The 21,738-nt window shown below is 38.7% G+C and overlaps 1 protein-coding gene and 1 pseudogene across 1 annotated transcript; one reads left to right on the top strand and one right to left on the bottom strand.

Moving 5' to 3' along the window:
* The first annotated feature begins 348 nt into the window (after positions 1-348).
* Positions 349-7,302, top strand: LOC143890214 (putative pectate lyase 8). The gene is made up of 6 exons (XM_077394808.1): positions 349-535; positions 2,160-2,225; positions 4,742-5,381; positions 5,979-6,082; positions 6,230-6,368; positions 6,668-7,302. The coding sequence occupies exons 1-6, from the start codon at positions 429-431 to the stop codon at positions 6,887-6,889; spliced, it is 1,278 nt and encodes a 425-aa protein (XP_077250923.1). The 5' UTR covers positions 349-428; the 3' UTR covers positions 6,890-7,302.
* A 1,045-nt stretch (positions 7,303-8,347) lies between these two features.
* LOC143891308 (putative voltage-gated potassium channel subunit beta pseudogene) lies at positions 8,348-20,554 on the bottom strand (annotated as a pseudogene).
* Between the last annotated feature and the right edge of the window lie 1,184 nt (positions 20,555-21,738).

Raw genomic sequence — 21,738 nt, 5'->3', positions numbered from 1 at the left:
GGTTAAAATATTTCGATCTAGATCGAACGGTTGTGAATGAGCTAGAGACGTGGGACCAGGTGGGGGATGAGGTTCAGTTAAAGCGGTAAAGTTAGTTGAGGTGTCAGAGGGGAGTAAATAGGGAAGCGTCTCGCACGTGATTAGCCGACACATTTAACAAAGTGGCATATAACGGAGTCGGTGCTCACACGTATCAAGGAGGGTAAGGAATCTGTTAATGGCGGTTAGGGGATTGGACCTCTTAACCCTCGTCTAGGGTTAATTAACCTAACCCTGGGTTAAAATTGGTGAGGGCTTTGGGTTCTGGTGGGGTGAGGTTGAACGTTCTATAAAATGGATGTTTCAATGCAGGCTTTTTGACTGTTTTTTGTAGCTAATCCATTTTTCTCTCTCTTTTCTTTTTTCTAGAGAGAGAAAGAGGCTTTGAGATGGCAATGGAGGCTTCTCGGAAGCTTTTTACATTGATTTTTCTTCTTCTGTTGATGTTTGTTGAAGCTCTTGAGAGCAATGTGAGTGAGGAGAGTCTAGATCTGAGGTAAATTTTGTTCTTTTTTTTTTTGTTTTTTTCTTCTGTTCTTCAGTTTCAGTAGTATTTTAGTAAGGATAATCTTAGGAAGTTAGTAAAATGTGGAAAGATTTGAGTTGTGGAGTAGAATTATTCAATGTTTCTCTACTTGTTTGTGTTTCTATTCTATCTTGATTTTCAGCATTGGTAAAACGAGCGATTTTCTGATTTTTGAAGTGTTTTTTTTTTTTTTGCTTCTATTGAAGTTTAGTGTTCGAGTACGGAAAATGTGTAAGGTTTCAAGAGAACAGAGGATGTTATTGACGACTTTTTCTGTCTTGATTTGAGAATTTCTTCGTTTTAAAGTGAGAGATTTTCTGATTTTTGAAGAGATTTTTGCTTCAATTGAAGTTTAATGTTCGAGTACGGAAAATGTGTAAGGTTTCAAGAGAAACAGAGGATGTTATTTACGAGTTTTTCACTTTTTCTATCTCGATTTGAGATTTTCTTCGTTTTTCAGCTAGAATTGGAAAATCGTACTTGAATTCTGCTTCTTTTTTTTTCGAATTTTCTGCTGGAGTGCGGAGAATTCCAGAGATTTGAGAGCGAAACTTAGATCTTGAAAAAACAAACGCATTTTTTGGAATTTTGACGTGATTTAGGGCAAATGTGGCAAACCTAGTTGGAGATAACGAGGTTTTTAGAACAATAACTCGATTTCTGCAAAAGTAGAGCTCAATTTCTTTGTGCTTTTGCTATTGTATCCAGTTTTTTTTCGATTTTCACGCAATTCAATTTGTAGAATGTGAACTAACGAGGATTTTCTGCTTTAGAGAATGAGAGCAGAGCTTATTAAAAGAAGATGTAGAGAAGTTAATGTCTGAGGAAGGAAGGTTTAATATCTTCTCTTTTAATTCCTTTCCTCTTTTCTCTGTTATTCCGACAGAGAAATGCATAAAACTGTCTCACTAACTGCGATGAAATCTGGATCGTTGGATTCCTTCCAACGGTTGCCTTGAATTTCTCAGATCGGGATCTGAGGATCTGAACCGTTTAATCCGTTAGATAGTTTCAGTTTCACCTTTCGTTTTCAGGAAAGCCGTTTAGGGCAACAGACTCAATTTACTGATACCTGCATCAGATGTATGAGACGAATTAAACTTGAGTCCTCGTATGTTTTCAAATTCCTAAAATGTCCCCTAGTTCTTTCGTCTTTTCAGTCTACATGAGGGTAATTTAGTCATTTTCTCATGGGCTACCATGGTCAAGGTAAAAAGTTTTCAAAGGGGAAAAACCAAAAAAGGATAAAAACATTGACACATCTACATGGGCAAGTGAGAAGAATCCTCTACTTTCTCGGAATCCAAAGTTCGAAATTAATTGGACGTTTGTTGTGATCTAACAGTTAATTTTATCTGGTTAGGGAATTTAGGGATTTAAAATCAACGGATTAATCTAGATGTGGAGATGTACTTTAGGGTAAGAATATAATAGTCTTTATTCTAATCTAATTACTAATTTTATCTAGGTGCCTAATCTAGCTAGGTTAACTCATTCAACCCATTTAATCTACCACCAACATAATCCAATGGTGAGATCTACACTCAATCCAATGGTTGGATCTTACATAATCTAACAGGGATATTGCGTGCAGGTCCGGGCATAACCCATGGGAACACGCCGTGGAGGATCCAGAGGAGGTTGCCTCTACTGTGGAGATGTAAGTCTTCTTTCCCATGATGGTTTTTATTCATGGAACTTCATTGTTTACAAAACTTACTACATCTGCTTCATTCATATGTGATATCTCGATTCTTGATTTATACGATTTTCCCTCCAATGTCTGAGAAGCAAACTAAAAATAAATAAACATTAAAAGATATGAAGAGCCGTTGTCTGTGATAGCTAAACAGTCTTGCTGCTAATTGGCGAATTTGGTGTTGCATATATCTTGTCACAGAGCTTTTGTTATTGGATTATTAGCCCTTTAAATTTTTATTGGAATATTTTTTTCCTTGGAAAAAGATTTTTCCATTGTTACACTCATTTTCAATGGAATATTTTCTATTTTCCCTGTTTTGTAGGAAAATTGTAAACCCATTAGATCCTTGAGAAAAAAAAATCATGGGTCTATTTAATTTTTGCTTATTTTTTTCCTAGGTCCAAACACCCCCTAGGTTTACACTTCTGGTGTAGGGCTGGCCCTAAAAAAAAAAAAGTTTGGACTGATGCCCTGTTATATGTAACTAGGAAATAGCTTTGCAATTATGACTTTATGATGACTTTATTGATTTATTGTTTTGCTTATAAATTGTAGAATTAAATGACTTAGGTAGGAGTGCCAATGGACCTAGATGGTCCGGTTGAGCCAAAGGATCCAAACATTAATTGACAAGATTTAGGCACAACCACTGTATTCGAACCATGTCCATTGAATGCGTATCCTAAGGTCAAAAATCATTTCAGATTGTTTCTTGACAGAGCCTCAAAATTCTTTGAAGCATCCTAGATCTGAATATAGGGCACTAATGTAGAAAATACCTTTATATTTTTGTTCTTTTATGTCTATTCACAGGAGTGCTTTCGTAACAATAAAAAAACTTACTCAAAATGACAAATGACATTCCAGTTTCCTCCTTTTCATTTCAACGATGATAGTCATCTCTCTCTCTCTCTCACTCTCTATCTCACATCCCCTAACCGTAAACCCTAATTGTGTACAAAGTAGAACTTAGGACATTCCACTGAAGACTAAACTTGGGTAGGGTAATAGCATTATCACCAAACTCCCCTGTTTCCACCAAATTGTGTATTTATCTAATTCCCAGATAGCATTCCATTTAACTGGTATTGACAACTGTAAATTTAGGCATTTTGCATGATTCCACTTTGTCTTTTCTGTTTTCTTTTACCTTTCAATATTTATGTCAAACCGTAAACTGTAAACTGGGCTGTCTACTCCACCCATCATTTGAAGAGAAATTATACAGTGGATGCGGTAAAAGTCAAAAAAGAGAGTTTGACCTTGATAAAAAATTAATGAGGTAAGTTTTTTCTCTCTCTGCCCTTTATGTTGGACGGTCGGCTACCACATAAAAACTCTCATTTAAAACCTTCTTAAGTGGAGAACAAATGAAAAGAAGAAAAGACCTTTGAGGCCATTCTAATTTTCTGCCGACATTTTTTACCTCCTCCCGTCAGCTTGAAAATTCAAATGTACGTCAGACAGTAAATCCACATCTTGTCACTCTCTGTGTTGATCCTTTGGCATGTATTCCCAATTGAGCAAATGAGTATAAACTTTTTTATTTTTGTCCATTGTAAAACACCGACATTGCTATCTCAGTGTCGGTGAACCTCATCACAACTGATAAATAGGTTTATTTCGAGATTTTTTACCTCTCGTCAGCTTGAAAATTCAAATGTACGTCAGGCAGTAATTCCACATCTTGTCACTCTCTGTGTTGATCCTTGGCATGTATTCCCAATTGAGCAAATGAAGGAAAACTTTTTTATTTTTGTCCATTGTAAAACACCGACTTTGCTATGTCAGTGTCGGTGAACCTCATCACAACTGATAAATAGGTTTATTTCTCATTATTGTTTTATCTTGACCAGACAGTGATAATGTTCATCAATAGTAAAATCTAACTTCTCATTTCCAAAAACATCCCATCTCCCATCAATTAATTACATATGTAGAAACAACAAAGACGTATGAAGTTAATCAACTAAATGTTAAATATGGAAGGGAGATTACCATCGACCCTGTTGAAGATGAGGCAAGAAGAGACAAAGAGCTTAGTCAAGAAGCTCGAAAGAAGAATGTACCATGGGTGGATGAGCGTCATCTTGTCAAGTTGATCCAAAGTGAGCAAGAGGACAATGAAGAAGAGGGCCCAAAACTAGATGAATCAAATAAATATGGCAGAAGGTTCCAAACACAAATTGTCTGAGAGTCTCTCAAAGATCCCAATATACTCCCATCAAACTAGCTGATTATGTAACTCAAGATTATTGGGTAGTTCGATCTCTTAGGTTTAGTATTAGCCTTTCCTGAGTTTGCATTTCCTTCTGTGGTGTGTTCTTAGTTAGGGAAGGCATCTTGTGCCCATGAATGTGATATCTTTCTCTTTATCTAATAAACCGGTAGGGTCCCATCAAACCCCAGCTTACCTACCAAAAAAAATTAATTACATGTGGTTTATAACATAATGATATTATCTGTTTGTGCAGGACCATAAGCAACAGCACGAGGAGGAATCTCGGCTATTTTTCCTGCGGCACTGGTAATCCCATTGATGATTGCTGGCGTTGTGACCCCCAATGGCATATCCACCGCAAGAGGTTGGCTGACTGCGGTATCGGGTTTGGACGCAATGCCATCGGAGGTCGAAATGGACGCTTCTATGAGGTCACAGACCCAGGTGACTACGACCCTGTTAATCCCCGGCCCGGCACTCTCCGACATGCTGTCATCCAAGACAGGCCCCTCTGGATAGTGTTCAAACACGACATGGTGATCACCCTTAAGCAGGAGCTTATCATGAACAGCTTCAAGACCATCGATGGCCGTGGGGCCAATGTCCACATTGCCAATGGCGCATGCTTAACCATCCAATTCGTCACCAATATCATTATCCATGGAATTCACATCCATGACTGTAGGCCTACTGGCAATGCGATGGTTCGCAGTTCCCCCACACACTATGGATGGAGAACAATTGCTGATGGTGATGGTGTCTCCATCTTTGGTTCTAGCCATATCTGGGTCGACCACAATTCCCTCTCCCATTGTGCTGATGGCCTCGTTGACGCCATCATGGGCTCCACTGCCATTACCATCTCTAACAATCACTTTGCTCACCATAACGAGGTAATGCTCTGCTTCTTAATTAATTACTTTAAAGTAGTTGGCGGGCTCAACCCAATTTTGGATTGGGTTGGGTTAGGATTGGGAAAATACAACCTGATTTAATTTCGAGTTGGGTTAGGATTGAGGCCTTGCGCAACCCGACCCAACACGAACCTGACCCATCCTGTAATTTCATTGTGATTTTTAAAATCATAGGCCTATGTTTTTTTTTGTATTTTTCCCGGGCCAAGCTGAACCCAACCCAAGTCAACCTGACCCGATTTGGAAAAAGGGGTTAGACAGTTTGGGTTAGGGTTGACAGATTTAGAGGTGCGATGGGTTAGGGCTGACCCTCCTTCACATGTGGATTGGTCGAGTCATGTTAGAGTTGAGGTAATGTTACCTTGGGTTGGGCAATGGTTGGCCTCAATCTGACCCAGCCCGGCCCGAGTTACACCCCTAACTGGAAATTAACTAACAATAAATGAAGCCAATCCCACATATGTTACAGAAAAACAGAACAGGTCTTTAATTTAGGAGTCCTGCCTTGTCTGAACTCCAAGTTGGGCATTTGGGTCATACATCTTATCTAATGTGGGGAAATTAATATTGCAACAGGTGATGCTGTTGGGTCACAGCGACTCTTATGAAAGAGACAAGGCAATGCAGGTGACCATCGCTTTCAACCATTTTGGAGCAGGTTTGATGCAGAGAATGCCGAGGTACCAACCAAACATTTGAAATTTTTTTCCTACATGCTCTTCCTAGATGCATGTATCCATCAACATGTTGATTCTTGTTTTAAGCACTACTGATTTGGTAGATGGAAATATGAAGTGAAAATGGTAAAAATAAATTTCCTGTTGCAGGTGTAGACATGGGTACTTCCATGTGGTGAACAACGACTACACTCACTGGGAAATGTACGCCATCGGTGGAAGTGCAAATCCCACCATCAATAGCCAGGGCAACAGATACCTGGCCCCAGTCAATCCCTTTGCCAAGGAGGTATTGTATGAAAGGTTTTGAAGTTATAGGAAAATATGAAGAGAACCCAATACATTCTGGGGTGCCTTTGCGCTATATTTACAGAGACTTTTACAAGTGATTTTCATGAAACACATGAAAAAACATGTGCTAACTACCTAAATCTACCTGTTTCAAATTCAAAATACATAACAAAAAACTAACTGTTAAGCAGCCTAATTTATATATGAATTTCTCAAAAATCATCCAAAAATGCTATCCACAGATTTTCCCAAAACACCCACCATCCACTGATTTTTTCTATTTTCATTTTCTCACAGGTGACGAAGAGAGTAGAAACATCAACGGGCGTTTGGAAGAACTGGAATTGGAGGTCTGAGGGGGATTTGCTGTTAAATGGTGCCTACTTCACTCCCTCGGGCGCAGGTGCTTCGGCCAGCTATGCCAGAGCCTCGAGTCTTGGCGCCAAGTCCTCTTCCATGGTGCCTTCCATTACTTCAGGGGCGGGCGCTCTCGGCTGCCGCAAGGGGGTGCGGTGCTAAGCACTCTCTACCCTTTGCTCCCTTTTGACAGTGTACACAATTTTTTACACAGTCACTACAACAAACAAACAGCCATTATTCCTTATTCCCTTCCCCATTATCTCTGTCCTCAACCTCGGCCTGCTTCTCTCCTTTATAACACAATTATGAAGTGGGTGCAGAAGCGTTGTCCTCCATTTGTCGCTTCGAATCCCCCCATTGCTATTTTTTCCCCTTTTTTCTTCCCTGCATTCATCGTCTCTGCATCTTCTTCGATATATGATTGAATGAGTTTGGATTTTTCTTTTTCAAAGCTGGTGATACGTGCATAGTATAAAATGTTTTCAGTTTGCAAACTTTGTTACAGATGCATATAGAGGGTAATTGTAAGAAGTCCTATTAAAGCCAAAGGAAGCAGTTTTCTTTCTTCCCAAGTCACCGTGTCTATCATTTTCCTTTTGTTTGCTAAGATGAGGACAATCTTTACTGAAAAAGGTTTACATTTGAAGTAGAATGTGTTATTGAAGTACTCAACTATTATATGTGTCTTGCAGTCTAAATGCCAGTTAGTTCTTACCCAAAGTCCAGATGAATAGCTGATTACACTACACTGATGACTGGAAAATCATCCAGAGAGAGAGAGAGAGGGAGAGAGAGAGAAAACATAATCTGATCCACATCTCTTATAGTCTCATGGAAAGAAGTCTCTCCTAATTCAACAAAGCTACCCTCCTGCCTCTAACTTTAATTCGCCCCACGGACAACGGTCTCTCCTCTATCTAAAACTCAAAACCCCCTTCTCCCATGAACTCAGAATCAATAGCCTGAACGGAAAGCAGCAGATACCGTGTATCTCCAGAACTAAAATCTACTGAACACAGCATCGAAAGGTCCTCTTATATTAATCGTCCTATTTTGATCAATTGGAACCCATTGCAGTCAAGGCGCCATAGAATTACAGAAGCTCTAAGATAAAGTAAAAACGACTGCCTGGACCAAAAGAGAAGAACCAGAGAGAAAAACAGAAAGAAGTGCACCATAGAGGAGAACAACAAGAAAGAAGAGAAAAAATTCATGAAATCTGAATTGCGAGGCTTTCAAAGCATCATCGAAGAGCAATCTCATTGTAGCCACCGGAGGGATACAAAAGAAGTCACTACTGATAGTTCCTCTATTGGCAAACAAATCTGGCACCCTGTTCCATTCACGGTTTTAGTGTGAGATTCTCCATTGGATCATGGACAGCAGCTCCCTTTTTCTTGAATAGCATTGTAGAGTGGATACAGATATTACAGTCCTGTGTGTTCAAATTAACGGCGAAATTCAAGACACTTTCAATCCAAATGGGAATGCCCGGTAAATGGTTGGTAGCCAACTGGATTCCAAATTAGATTCTGTCAACCTGAGAGACGGAATTGGAGTTTCTCAGGACTTATACTGGTCCCAAATCTTTGATCTAACGCTTTATAGCTAAAGAATTCAGCTATCTGGATACCCTTTAGCCATTGAACTTTGCCTGCTTTCGAATATTCCGTAAGTGTGCCAAACAGGGTAGCCCACCATCACAGCTACAAAGGTCTTTTCTGGACCATTGAATGCAGGATGAAATCCGGCGCACTTAAAGATGTCGTCAAGGCTATTGAATTGAGAGATCTTAAGAAGAAACCAGGTTTGCAACTGCATCCAAACAACCCCAGTTACAGAGGAGGAAATAAGAGTTCATCACAAACTCCTCTTCCCTAGACAGAATTGATAAACGGTAACTATCATTAATCCCATTAAAGATAATACATATATCGAAGCGCAGGAGACAAGGTGTCGCCTAACTCTCCTAACATCATTACATCTATGGAGCACCCTAATCATCGCCTGGTATATTAACACACGCTTCCATCCACAACTTCTCCACCTCTTCTTTGGCAAGCTTGTCCGCCTCCCCATTTGCCGATCGAAGAATATGCGACAAGTGAGTGGTTATTCTCCTACAACAGTACTGGATTTCAAATATGGTACTCGATAGCTTCCACGGGCCTCGAGTTGAACCATTCGCACATGCTATGACATTTGATGAATCACCCTCCACTATCAAGGGATAGGATAGATGATCCCCAAACCACTAGAGCCCCAGAACAGGGCTTTGGCCTCTGCCTTGTTGGAGTTGCAAACACCAATTGGGCCAGAAAAAAGACATCCAAGTCATTTCAACTGAGTCAAATCAGCCCTCCGATCCCAGCTGGAGGTAGTTTCCTAATCCATCATGGAAAACTGCCCACGAACTACATGGAGGTAGTTTCCTAATCCGTCAAGGAAAATCACTCACATCCTTCTATACAGGGCAAGAGATGCAAATCGTGCCATACAACATTACTTGTGGGAACCGTCTGCTGGAAACTAAATTCGACCCGGGTTTTATGGAAAATGGTTTTGACCATTGCAAGACCAAAATCCAACATACATCGGTACTAAAATGATCTGGAATAGCCCTCCTAATAAGTCTCTCATGAAAGGCCTTACGGCCACCAAGATAGTGGAAGGCACTCCTCTGGAGGGCCATGTCTTGAAAATGATATCATTCATTTATGTTCTTCATACATTGCGGGTAGAAATGGACCTTGTTATTCATGTTTATGAGATCTTGGCTTCATTGCCAGAATATTGGGCCATGACTGCCAGTAAAGAATTTTTTTTTAAAAATAATTGTTCTAATCAAATTTCTTTAATTTAAAAAATAACTGAAAAGAAAGAGTAGTTAGTCAAGCAATTTATGTGGAAAGTGGATATCTCTTTGCTAGAATCCTTGAATACACATTGGGAGCTGCTTTGAAGACTTTATAATTATATGTAGATAAAGTAGCAAACCAGTATTGTTAAAATTCTACAATCTACAACCTAAACATTCTGATTTGAATTGATGGATTGAATCTCAAGGGGAAATATTAATGATTCTATTATGCATTCTGAGAAAGTAATGTATGAACCATAGGCTTCCTTGAGAAATGGAATGACACAGTGATTTATGATTGTTAATAGAACATTATCAAGTTAAAGTGGTAACCCAGTATCCATAAATCAGTAACAATTCAATTGGGTGCTCAAACTCCTTGGAAAAGCAGTATTCTGTTCTTATTTAGTAGCAACATTATATAATTAAGCATTGTGCTAAGTACAAATAACCAGAAATCTGTATTGAAAAAGAAAAGACAATTCCTATAAGAACAGAGTAAATCATTTCAAAGATAGTGACATAAAATGTCCGATTCACGACATATGTGTTACTAATCTCCGAAATGTTTTCAATCAACTCAAATAAGTACACCTACAGCATAGAAACAGCTCTGTTTTCTGAGAATCAGAGTGCAAAATCTTAAATAACTTGATTATGGCTGCCACATCCTCTCCCGCAGCTCCTTCAACTTTCCAATAAGAATAATACTTGAAAAGCAGATTGCAATAGCATATGAGATAAAATAGTCATGATTCTTCTATCTAGATGTAATTGCTAAAAATTTAAATTCCTGTGAAGAGTTAAGATGAGTAAAATTAGCACTAAGAGTTAAATAAAAATGGATGATGGATCATTAACAGCCACATTATGTCCTTTAAAACCGATAACGTGGAAAGAGGTTGAAGAAAATACAACGGTGTTAACTTTAGCTTCCAATATGAAAGAGAAGACCACCGGATGGCTAAATAAGGTAACATTAGCTCCTTTTATCTTGGATGCATTAACATTTATTGAACCATGCTAATAGCTCAAGCAAGCATCTCTGTTAGCACATACATGTGAATAATATAAGCCATTCGCATTAACTAGTGTTTAAAAATGCGGATGCGGGTCAAAATGCGACCAAGGAAAATCCTTGTCGACGCCATTTCAAAAAAAAAAGAAAATCCTTGTCGACTCGGCATAGACGCGGCCAAGAACGCTGTCGATGCGTCTGAATTCGCCCCGTATTTTTCAAAGGGAAAACTAGCAAAAACAATACCCTAGATAAAAACATATCTTCCATAATCCCCCCAAAATATTCTTAATTACCAATATACTATTGATAGCTTTTAATTTTTTCTTTTATCCATTTTACGCTTAGATTTAGACAACATAGACATCCCTAAAATCCCTCACTCTTATCACTGAGTCGACTAAATCTCTCTTATAAAGGCAACTTCTCTTGTTAAATTTTATACTGTGTAAGCCGTGTAGTCCATTATTTTTCAAAAATTAGGATATCCAAACCGTCAATTTGAAGGGCACACTGTAGGATGATCCAAACCGTCAATTTGATGGGAACATTGTAGGATGACCCAAACCATCCATTTGATGGGCAACCCGTAGGATGATCCAAACCGTCCATTTCATAGGCATACCGTAGGATGATCAAAACTGTCCATTTGATGGGCCACAACTTAAATAGGTTGTAGACCAAAATTCATTTACATAGGATAATCCCAAGCCTCTGATCTATAGATCGAGGAACTGCATATTATGGAAACTTCTATAGATCCAAGTGTTGGGATCATCCTTGGGCCACAATATATTTACGTTGTGGCCCATCAAATGGACGGTTTGGATCATCATATGGTGTGGCATTTAAAGTACTTTTACGTTGTAGCCCATCAAATGGACAGTTTGGATCATCCTAAGGTGTGGCCCGTACATGTACTTTTTGAAAAATAATGGACGATACGAACTTACCATATAAAATCTTCTCAGAGAGAGAGCGAGAAATGTTTCCTTTATTTGAGAGTGAAAGATTTCCAAAGATTTAATGCGGTCTTTAGTGATGGAGAGATTTTGAGGATTTGTAAGCGTAATAAAAATGCGGGTAGAATAGGTAAAGGAAAAAATAAAAGCAATTTAAGGCACAAAACGATGTCATTGGTAATTATGAAAAGTTTGGGGGGATTCTTGTAGATATGTTTTGATCTAGGGGGTTTCTACTAGTTTTTCCTTTTTCAAAATAGACTGGACAGACCAATGTTTTAAATTTCGACAGAAATCCAAAATTTCGGACAGAGATTTCACATTTCGGTCAACACCGAATTGTTCCGAAACTGAAATTCCCAAAACGTACCAAATTTCACAAATTTCAGTCTAAATTTCGGTCGAAACTTTAATAGAATATTAATATTTTATTTCTTTACGGAATTTCAACTGAAATTGACCGAAATTTCGGGAGAAAAATCAGTAATTTCGTTAAGGTCTACCAAATTTTGACCAAAATTTCGGGATTTCGGCCGAAATCTCAGTTTCAATGAATCTCAAAATTATAGCCGAAACCGAAATTTAAAACCTTGGAACAGACCACACCATAGGATGATCCAAACTGCCCAATTGATGGGCCACGACGTAAATAGGTTGTGCCCCAAAAATCATATCCATAGAATGATTCTAACCCTCCGATCTAAAGATGGGACTCACATTATGGAAACTTCTACAGAGAAGTCTTTCACCACTCAGGGTTTGTCTACATGGTAGCGATTGGTTAGTGAAAACCAGGCAGACAAGACTTTGAATCTTGGGTGGTGGACTACAATGGGAATTTTGTGGTATTCTAAAATACCTTGCTTTTTTACTCTTAATATAAGTTATCTTTTACTCAATAAAAAACATGTAGAAGTATTTCTCTAGACGCACCCTCTGGGGAAATTTTCCAGGACATTCTAGACACATTTTTTAAAATTCGTTTACCAGTATAGCAACAAATTCCAGTGTATTTTACATATATATTTTTTAATTGTTTTATCCAATTGAAGCTAAGAAAATATAAGGAAATTCTAGATATCTTTGTTTTTGTTTCTTGCATTTTCAATTCCCAGCAAGCTGGTATAAAAAAAGGTTTAGTAACTGGTGGACTGGCACTATCAAAACAAGGGAGTGCGGGAATCATTACCCTTTATTATAGCGACAAAGGACTTATATTCTCCCTTTGGTTTATAGATAGTTACACCCCTCCCTCTCTTTATTCTAAGGGGATACAACACAATTTGGTATTCATCATTTTTTTTTTCAGAAAACATGCAAACTTCCTCAAAAGAAAACCCAGAAAGGATGAATGAAAAGGCATGCTGTCATTAAAACATCATCCAAATCAAATTCCAACCAACCAAGACAGATGAAATAAAGCTGTGTGGAAGAAGAAGAAAAACACAATCTTATTCAATTTCTTTTTTCGGCTTACATGAAAAAATTTCTAATAGAACCTGGGTTTGCCTGGCACCCAATGCTCTTCGCGGGCTCTCTTTCTCGGTCACTTCTTGCTCAGATGGTTCATGGCAATCAGTTCCAAAAAGGAAAGATCAGAAAGGGAAATCACCAGCTATGCTTCTTCGACCATCTCCTACCTGTGTGCTCCCCTCCTTATCCACCTCAAATACGCCCCTAAAATTTGGATAATTTTGAGGCTTTGGTTGTGTTTTTGTGGGGTGCTTGTCTTTTCCCCATTTTGGGTGTTTTTGCTTGGAGGCCCTTGTCCCTTTCTTTTTTGTTTTTCCCGGGGTTCTTCTTTGTTTGGTAGTTTCTTGTTTTTTTATGTTGTAGCTCTAGCAAGCTGCTTGTTTTTCCTGTTTTTTGGTTTTAGATGGGTCCCTACTTTTGGGTCATCCTGGTTGTTATTCCCCTCTGCATGTAGAGGGTTTGCTTTCTATGCTTATTATTTATCTTTTCCTTAATCAATATATCTGGTCGGGGTCCTGCCTAACCCCAGCTTACCCATCAAAAAAAAAAAAAAAAAACTTGTGTATTGCATGAGTCATCAGTTGCAACAAAGGGAGCTTATGAGAGTAGCTACTGTTGTGCACTACTTTGATAATATTTGGCACCTTACATGCAAATGCCCCAATTACCAATATATTGTTAATTTGCAACCCTATATGACATAGTAGAAACAAAATTTTACACCTTCAGTCCCTTAAAAAAAAAAAAATAGAAGAAATAAAAAATAACTTCATTGGAACATAAATAGACATACATAGATCAGATGGTGTGCTTCTGGGATTTGTTCAGAGAAAAATCAGATGATTATCATTTGAATGGACTATGTATTGAGGGGAAATATGAACTTGAGAATCAGATCATAAATAATTAAAAGTATCCAAATGTTATATCTTCATTTGATTTTTTTTCTTCAACTTTTAAACATAAAAAATAAAAAAAATAAAAAAATTCAAACAAGAACCATGCCAAGAGAAATGTATCTATTTCTTATCATTTGAAATTTCTTGCATTGCAAAGAAAAAAATTTCGCTTCTTTTGGATTTAGTCTTCCTTAATTAGAGTCTATGTAATTAAATCCCTTTTTTGAACTTAATACAATAAAATCCCACGCATCTGCTACCATTAATTTTGCAGACTATTTATCTTCCTTCCTTTACCTCTTCTCCAAGTAATTTCAAATTCATAAAGCAAATCAGAGACATCTTTTTCTATAAAAGCATTCAATCTCAGTTACTTCAATCACCATCACCTACCCAAAAAGAAATACAGAAAACAAAAAAGAAACTTCCAAAAGAACATTTCATACTTGTTTCTTACCAATAGTAACAATCCACCATGCTTGCTACAAGCTTCTTAGCATTCAAGTCCCTTGGTACATTGCTCAACTTGTCTTCGAAGTACTTGAAGTTCATCGTCCCTTTCATGTATTTGTTCAAAAAGAAAGCAAATCGGAGCTAGCCTGAGAGTGCAACGTTGGCTATGATACAAGATGAGAATTAGTTTTTGTTTACTATAAATGAAGAGAGAGATCGAGTGTCGGTTCGTTATCATCATCATCCTCTGGCTGAAAATTTGAATTATTTTTCAAATAAGACGAGGAGGATTCACACCTTGGATCAAACCTAGGTGCCAAGTTGGATCTGAACTGTACAGAAGGTGGGTAGTGGGCCGTGAAATGGCCATGGTTTGAGGCGTGGGAAGGTATGAATAATGAATTGTTGAGAAAACTTGGATAGTTTGGGGTGAAAAAAAGGGGAGAAGGAGCAGAGGCTAAGTTAGAGAGCATGTGTTCAGAAACCCTCTGTGCTCTTTTCGCTGCATCTCTCTCCTTTTTGTGTGCGTTTTGGTGACCTCCCAAAGCTTGATAAGTATTAAACTTTTTTGAACAAAACATGCAAGGGAAGATGCTGGCCGTTGGTTCTGCATCAACTGTGGGAACATCATCTTTCTCTTCATTCGCCATGTATAGTGGAAATTCCTATCATGAAAAAAGATTAACAGAAAAATGGAATTAGTAATCAGAGAAGAAAACCCAACCGAGGAAAGTTTATAAAAAGGCCACAAAATCGCCATTTCGTAAATGATTAGGAAACTAGCAAGAAAACCCATGAGACAAAACATAGTAAAAACCTTAGTAAAATCACTGTTTTTTCAGAACTAATCTCCCTATCCCTCTGGTGAGACGAATCGCTTTGAGAATGAGAAATGAAACTATGGTGGGTGTGGCTTAAAATATCACAGGTTACGTATAAAGCCAAAACAGAGGGATTATCAGAAGAGGGGTAGAAGTGGAAAGGGGCGATTGAAGGGGAGAAGGAAGGGTAGAAACTAGAAAGGGCAAAATCTATGTTAAAAAATTAAGAAAAACAAAAGGATATATTCTCATGGTTGGGAACAAAGAGAAAGAAACAAATTGAGGGTTCTACTTCTCTAACAAGGGAGTGATTGTTTCCTTTGCATGCGTTTCTTTCCCTTAAATTTTTATTACCTTTGACAGTTATTTTATAGACTGTATAAAGTGGCGGTGTAAGTATCAGTTCCATGTATGTACACTATGTTTCTCCTTGTAATCTCTCTATTCCTCCATGCAATTTGTCAGAGTCTTTGCAACCACATAACTCCACGCTTTCAGAAAAGTAGACAATTCATCATCATATATCCTCAAACCTTAAAAAGGACATCTCACAAACAGTGGCCCCCGCAAGGACTAGGAAAATTCTTATGTATGTTGCTGTATTCTTAGAGTTGGAGGGAAAATGGCAAAAATGGCAACTGCCCTTATGGAATTTTTGAAAATCTCGTTTTAGAAAGGCTAAAATCCTTGCCGTTACGCAATCTCGTAGATGTTTTAGAGTTTTAGGGAGTTGCGAAAACGTGGTGTATCCCCTCTTTATCTCTCTTTCCTTCTTGCTTAGGGGTTTCTATTTCGTCAACACTTCAATCGTTTTTGTTTTCAAACCTCACAAATCACAACTCCTCTTTATGGATTAGGCCAACGGACTGGGCGTGTGGGATTTCAATCACAATTAGGTATGTATGTTTCACCCTCTTTCTCTCTCAATCTCTCTTTCTGTCTTTCCCTATTCTATGTCTCAATCTCTCTTTGACTCTGTTATGAGTCAAATGGAAACTCATGTAACTCTCTAATTACACTAATTTTGGGTCCAAATCCAAATATGAAATATCAAATAATGAGTTTTGAATTGGAAATAGACTTTCATAATCTAAAACATATAGGGCCTTAGTATGGTGTAAGCCGTACAGTACTTTTTGAAAAATACTAGACTATACAGGCTTTCACCATATAAAATCTCGAGAATAAGAGCATGAAGAAAGAAAGAAAAAGACCCCACTAATCAGTGCTTTAAAACCATTTGATATTGTCCTAATTATCAAATAATTATAAGCAAATTAGGATTAGAGATTTGCAGAGACATAAAAAGCTGCTCGTGAGAGAGAGAGAGATGATGACCTCCAATTTGCATATTGGAGATCGAGTTTCCTCGAATTAACTCATTGGAGGCCTAAGTTTCCTCGAATTAGGATTAGAGATTTGCAGAGACATAAAAAGCTGCTCGTGAGAGAGAGAGAGATGATGACCTCCAATTTCCATATTGGAGATCGAGTTTCCTCGAATTAACTCATTGGAGGCCTAAGTTTCCTCGAATTAACTCATTCTATCCATTTTTTCTATCATCTTCTTCCCCATAGACAGAGCCGCGGGGCGGGGGGGGGGGGGGGGGGGGGGGGGGGGAGGAGGCCAAATTTTTTGCTACCCTATAATTTCCAAACCTAATCTTGCCCGTCCCCTTGGATTTTGCCGAAATGTACGCCTCTCCTTAATTTCCAAACGCAATCTTGCCCGCCCCCTTGGATTTCTTAGAAAATTAATTAGGTATTTAAGGGATTTCACCTTGTTTCCAAAAATAGCTATTTTTGTGGCATTTTTAAAGCATTTAAGATCTTCATCTCTACCGTTCATTCTAAACTTCAACACCTAATATGTCTAGGCCTCGGTCCAAAAGCAAGATACATTTGGAGTTTTCAAAAAGTAAGTTGGGCCCACTTCATAGGATGATCCAAACCGTTCATTTGTTGGGCCACAACCTCAATAAGTTGTACACGTAAATCATCTCCATAGGATGACTCTAACCCTCTGATTGGTAGAGGGGCTGAACATTATGGAAAATTTTATAAATCCGAGGGTTAGGATCATCCTATCGAGATGATTTACGGGAGTACAACTTATTTACGTTGTGGCCAAATTCAACTGATAAATAGTTTGAATCATCTTATGAAGTGGGCCCACTGTGCTTTTTGAAAAATACTGGGCTTTAACCTCAAACACGGTATATAATCTCCCCTTGTTCTAACCATGAATCCTATTTCCATATTCCAATTTTATTTTATTTTTTTATAAAAAAATGTCATAAAATTGAAGCCCCGGTTGATTATTACAGTACACAAATAAACAAGATAAATATGAGAGTGTTTTCATCACTAAATGGGGTCTAAATGAATTTTTTTTATTTAAATTAAGAGCAATTTGATTTGAAATTTATGTCAACCCTTGATATTTTTTTTACTTCATATTAATTTAGTAATTGTTATAAAACCACCATCCTCTTCCCCTCCTAGAGCAAATTCCTGGCTCCGTCCCTGTTCTTCCTTATTTTCTTTTCTGATAGAACAGTGTTCTATCAATCCGGGTCATAAACATACAACCCATAATAGAGAAAGTTGAGCTTGAAAATTCCAGGCACTCTTAAGCCTGAAAATTCCATCAGATTCTGGCTTCCATATCGGAGAGGTCAAAACAGATTTATAGAAGAGACCAGAATTAATGATATGCTTTAGATCCAGGAGCTATGGATGCTCTTGAATCATGTCCCACCACCCTTGAGATTTAGTGTTGTCAATGGTAGCCTTCAAAGGGATGAAATTAATGATAGAGCCAATTGAAGACTGGGAAACGAGGGGACCCTTCGGATGCCATGGATCCGTCCAAAATTTGAGACGAGGGGACCCTTCGGATGACATTTTGACCATTTGCTATGAGTTAGATGTATTTTGGTCATTTAATATGAAATACATGTGTTCCTAAGGTTTTTTTCTTCTTTAGGATTTTCTTAACTTTTCTCATATTTTTCTATTTTTCATCAAACATAGCGCTGATACATAAATAGAGGTGTTCTACTTGACATAGGTATTTTCTTTTCTTGGAAAATATTTTGAAGACTAAGAAGATGCCTGATGAGTGGAGAAATAGTACATCAGTACCTATTTATAAGAATAAAGGGGATATCCAGAATTGCCCAATTACCAAGGAATTAAGCTAATGAGTCACACCATGAAGCTTTGGGAGAGGGCAATTGAACATAGACTAAAAACGGAGACTAAGGTATCAGAGAATCAGTTTGGCTTCATGCCCAAACGATCAACTATGGAAGCTATCTTTTTTATTAGGCGGTTAATGGAGAGATTTAGAGAAAATAAAAAGGACCTTCATATGGTTTTCATTGATTTGGAGAAAGCGTATGATAGGGTGCCTAGAAGTATTACGTTGTGGGTCCTTGAAAGGGAAAAAGTACCTACTAAATATTTTGATAAGATTAAGGATATTTACGATGAAGCAGTAACTAGAGTTAGAACTACGGATGGCACGTCTAGTGAGTTTCCAATTACAATATGACCGCACCAAGGATTAGCTCTAAGCCCTTATCTTTTTTCTCTAGTTATGGATGAACTTACGGAGGGTATCCAGGACGATGTGCCGTGGTGTATGACATTTGCAGATGACATAGTATTGATTGACGAAACCAAAGCAGGAGTTAATGCTAAGTTAGAGTTATGGAGAACTACTTTAGAATCCAAAGGTTTTAGACTGAGCAGAACTAAGACAGGGTATATGGAGTGCAACTTTAGTAATGTAAGGAAGCAGAGTGAGGATGTAGTAAATATGACTGGATAGGAAATACCGAAAAGGGATATCTTTCGCTATCTTGGCTCAATCCTACATAAGGAATGAGAAATTGAAGAGGATGTTAACCACAGACTAAGAGCAAGTTGGTTGAAGTTGAAGTATGCTTCAGGAGTTCTGTGCGATTGTAAAATACCTACCAAGTTAAAAGGGGAGTTTTACAAGACAGCAATGAGGCCAACCATGTTGTACGGCTCAGAATGTTGGGCCACCAAGAAGCAGCATGTGCATAAGATGAGTGCAGCGGAGATGCGAATGCTTAAATGGATGTGCGGCTACACAAGTTTAGATCAAATTAAAAATGAAGACATCCGTAAAAAGGTAGGGGTGGCACCAATTAAGGAGAAGATAAGACAGCGCCGCTTAAGATGGTTTGGGCATATCCAACGTAGGCCTTTGGATGCTCCAATGAGAAGAAGTGACTTGTGCCAAGTTGATGGAGTAAAAAGAGGTGGAGGTAGACCGAAAACAACTTGGGTAGAAAATTAGTGTCAGTCAATTTGAGCCGTGTAGATCCTTTCACCTTCTTCATGAAAATTTTCTAAAGGATTCATTAGCCGACCCCAACTAGCTTGGCACAAAATCTTAGTTGAGTTGAGTCTTTCTACCTTCATCCCTTTACGAGTGTAAAACACTCATTAGTGCTAATTGTATTGCAATAAAGATTAGTGTATTCTCTTAATTTTATCATAGCCATTACTAGTTTCCATTAAAAGAGAAAAAAACACAACCATCAACAGATCATAGATCCTGAACCGGGTAATCACAAACAAACCTTGTGTCGATTGAAAAGATTGTACTCAGGCTGTTCGACAATAGGCCCCACTAAATGAAGCCTATTAGCAATCCCCCAAGCCTGAGTTATCTGCTGAGCAGACCACTCACTGGTCCCCCAATAAAATGCCCTCCCCTCATCAATCACATAATTCATAGCCCTCACGGTCTCCTCTAGAGGTGTAACATTATCAGGTCTATGGCAATAAATAATATCAACGCAGTCCATATCAAGACGCTTTAAAGAAGCCTTCGTGCCCTCAACGATGTGCTTGCGTGATAGACCTTTGTCGTTCGGGCCGGACCCGCCCCAGAAAATCTTGGTTGAAATGACGAGATCGGATCTCTTCCATCCGAGTTCTCGGATCGCTTGGCCCATTATCTCTTCGGCCCGGCCATTTGCGTAGGCCTCTGCATTGTCAAAAAAATTTACACCGTGGTCACGGCAACATTGAAGGAGGAATTTGGCCTCTTTACGTCTAGTCGGTTTCCGAAGGTCACCCACGCCCCGTATGAAAGAAGGCTCACCTTCAGACCAGATCCCCCTACGTTCCTGTACAGCATCTTTGTTCTTCTTGGACTAGAGTCTTCTAGGATCGCCCCTCTGAAATGGCTGTAGCCTGTTATGTATGATAAATTCTAGAGATTTCACAAAGGTTGGTTTGATTGCAATGGTGCTTATTTAGAGCACTTGCGAATTGCTAGCGGGTTTTTGCGGCTGGTCTGTCGCTCCTCAGACCAGCCACCTCGTGAATTGAGACAAATGCTGTTTGCCTCCGTTCACGAGGTGGCTGGTCTGACATGCCACAGATCAGTAGCAAAAACCCTTTTGCGATGGACCTTAGCAAATCCCACAGTACGTATATAGAATGAAATCAAGATAACTATGAAAAGAGATGACGATAAAAAGATTGGAATCTAGTCTAATATCTAATTCAATCAAATCCCAAAGTACGCATATAGAATGAAATCAAGATAACTATGGAAAGAGATGATAATAAAAAGATTGTAATCTAGCCTAATTTCTAATTCAATCTTATTGCTTAATCTAGCTAGGTTACCTCTCCTAAAGTACTCGCCTCACCTACACCAAGACGATCCAATGGTGAACCTCAACCCAATCCAACATCTCACATGTTTTAACAGAGTAGGATGAGAATAGAAGATTTTGGGTCGTACAAGGGTGGACATGTATGGGAGATCAAGACCGTTGATCTTGTAGAACATTTTGCGGTGTGCGTAAGATGAAGGGCTACAGAAATCAACGGTTTGGCTTTACTTGGTGAACGAGGTGAATCGAAGGGCTAGGATCATTCGATCACTTACACGAGGCAGAAGTGGGCACAGGGGCCATCGGTATCAATGATCTGATGATTTCAGAAGTGAACCTAAGGTGGCATCGTGGATGGGGGCATCCAACTACGAAATGAAAAAAACGCTCTGCTACGGAGACTTTGAGTGGATTGGAGAGAACCGAAAAACATCCCAAAGAGGGTATCCTTCAGGTTGGGTTTGGGTTGAGGGCTTGGGCAACCCGACCCGAGTGAAGCCCGACATTTTTTATCTAAGCTTAAAAACTCGGGTTGGGTCTGGTTTGGGTTATAAAAAAGGGTTCATCGGGTCATGTTGGGTTTGGGTTAAGTGAATGGTTCCTCGAGGCCAACCCGACCTAAGTTGCACTCCTACAAACAGAAGATGATTTTAAATTTCAAAAGGACAAAATTATCCTCTATTTTTATTTAAAGAATGTTAGGTGGCATTATGATTTTTCCACAGCCCCTAGGATTTTGGAGTTTTTATATGGTGTAAGCCGAAATAGTCCAATACTTCTCAAAAAGTATTGTATGACCCGCACCATAGGATGATCTAAACCGTTCATTTGATGGGCCATAATGTAAATAG

This window comes from Tasmannia lanceolata, unplaced genomic scaffold, assembly GCF_043159265.1.
Source record: "Tasmannia lanceolata isolate RefF3 unplaced genomic scaffold, GAP_Taslan_0.1 ptg000013l, whole genome shotgun sequence".
In the NCBI taxonomy this organism is placed as follows: Eukaryota; Viridiplantae; Streptophyta; class Magnoliopsida; order Canellales; family Winteraceae; genus Tasmannia; species Tasmannia lanceolata.
This window is presented reverse-complemented; position numbering and strand designations above follow the sequence as displayed.

Bases quoted from the DNA above. Each gene is read 5' to 3' on its own strand.
- LOC143890214 (XM_077394808.1), top strand. From the start codon at position 429: ATGGCAATGGAGGCTTCTCGGAAGCTTTTTACATTGATTTTTCTTCTT. The intron at 2,226-4,741 runs GTAAGTCTTCTT...CTGTTTGTGCAG, and splicing joins GTTGCCTCTACTGTGGAGAT to GACCATAAGCAACAGCACGA. The intron at 5,382-5,978 runs GTAATGCTCTGC...ATATTGCAACAG, and splicing joins ACTTTGCTCACCATAACGAG to GTGATGCTGTTGGGTCACAG.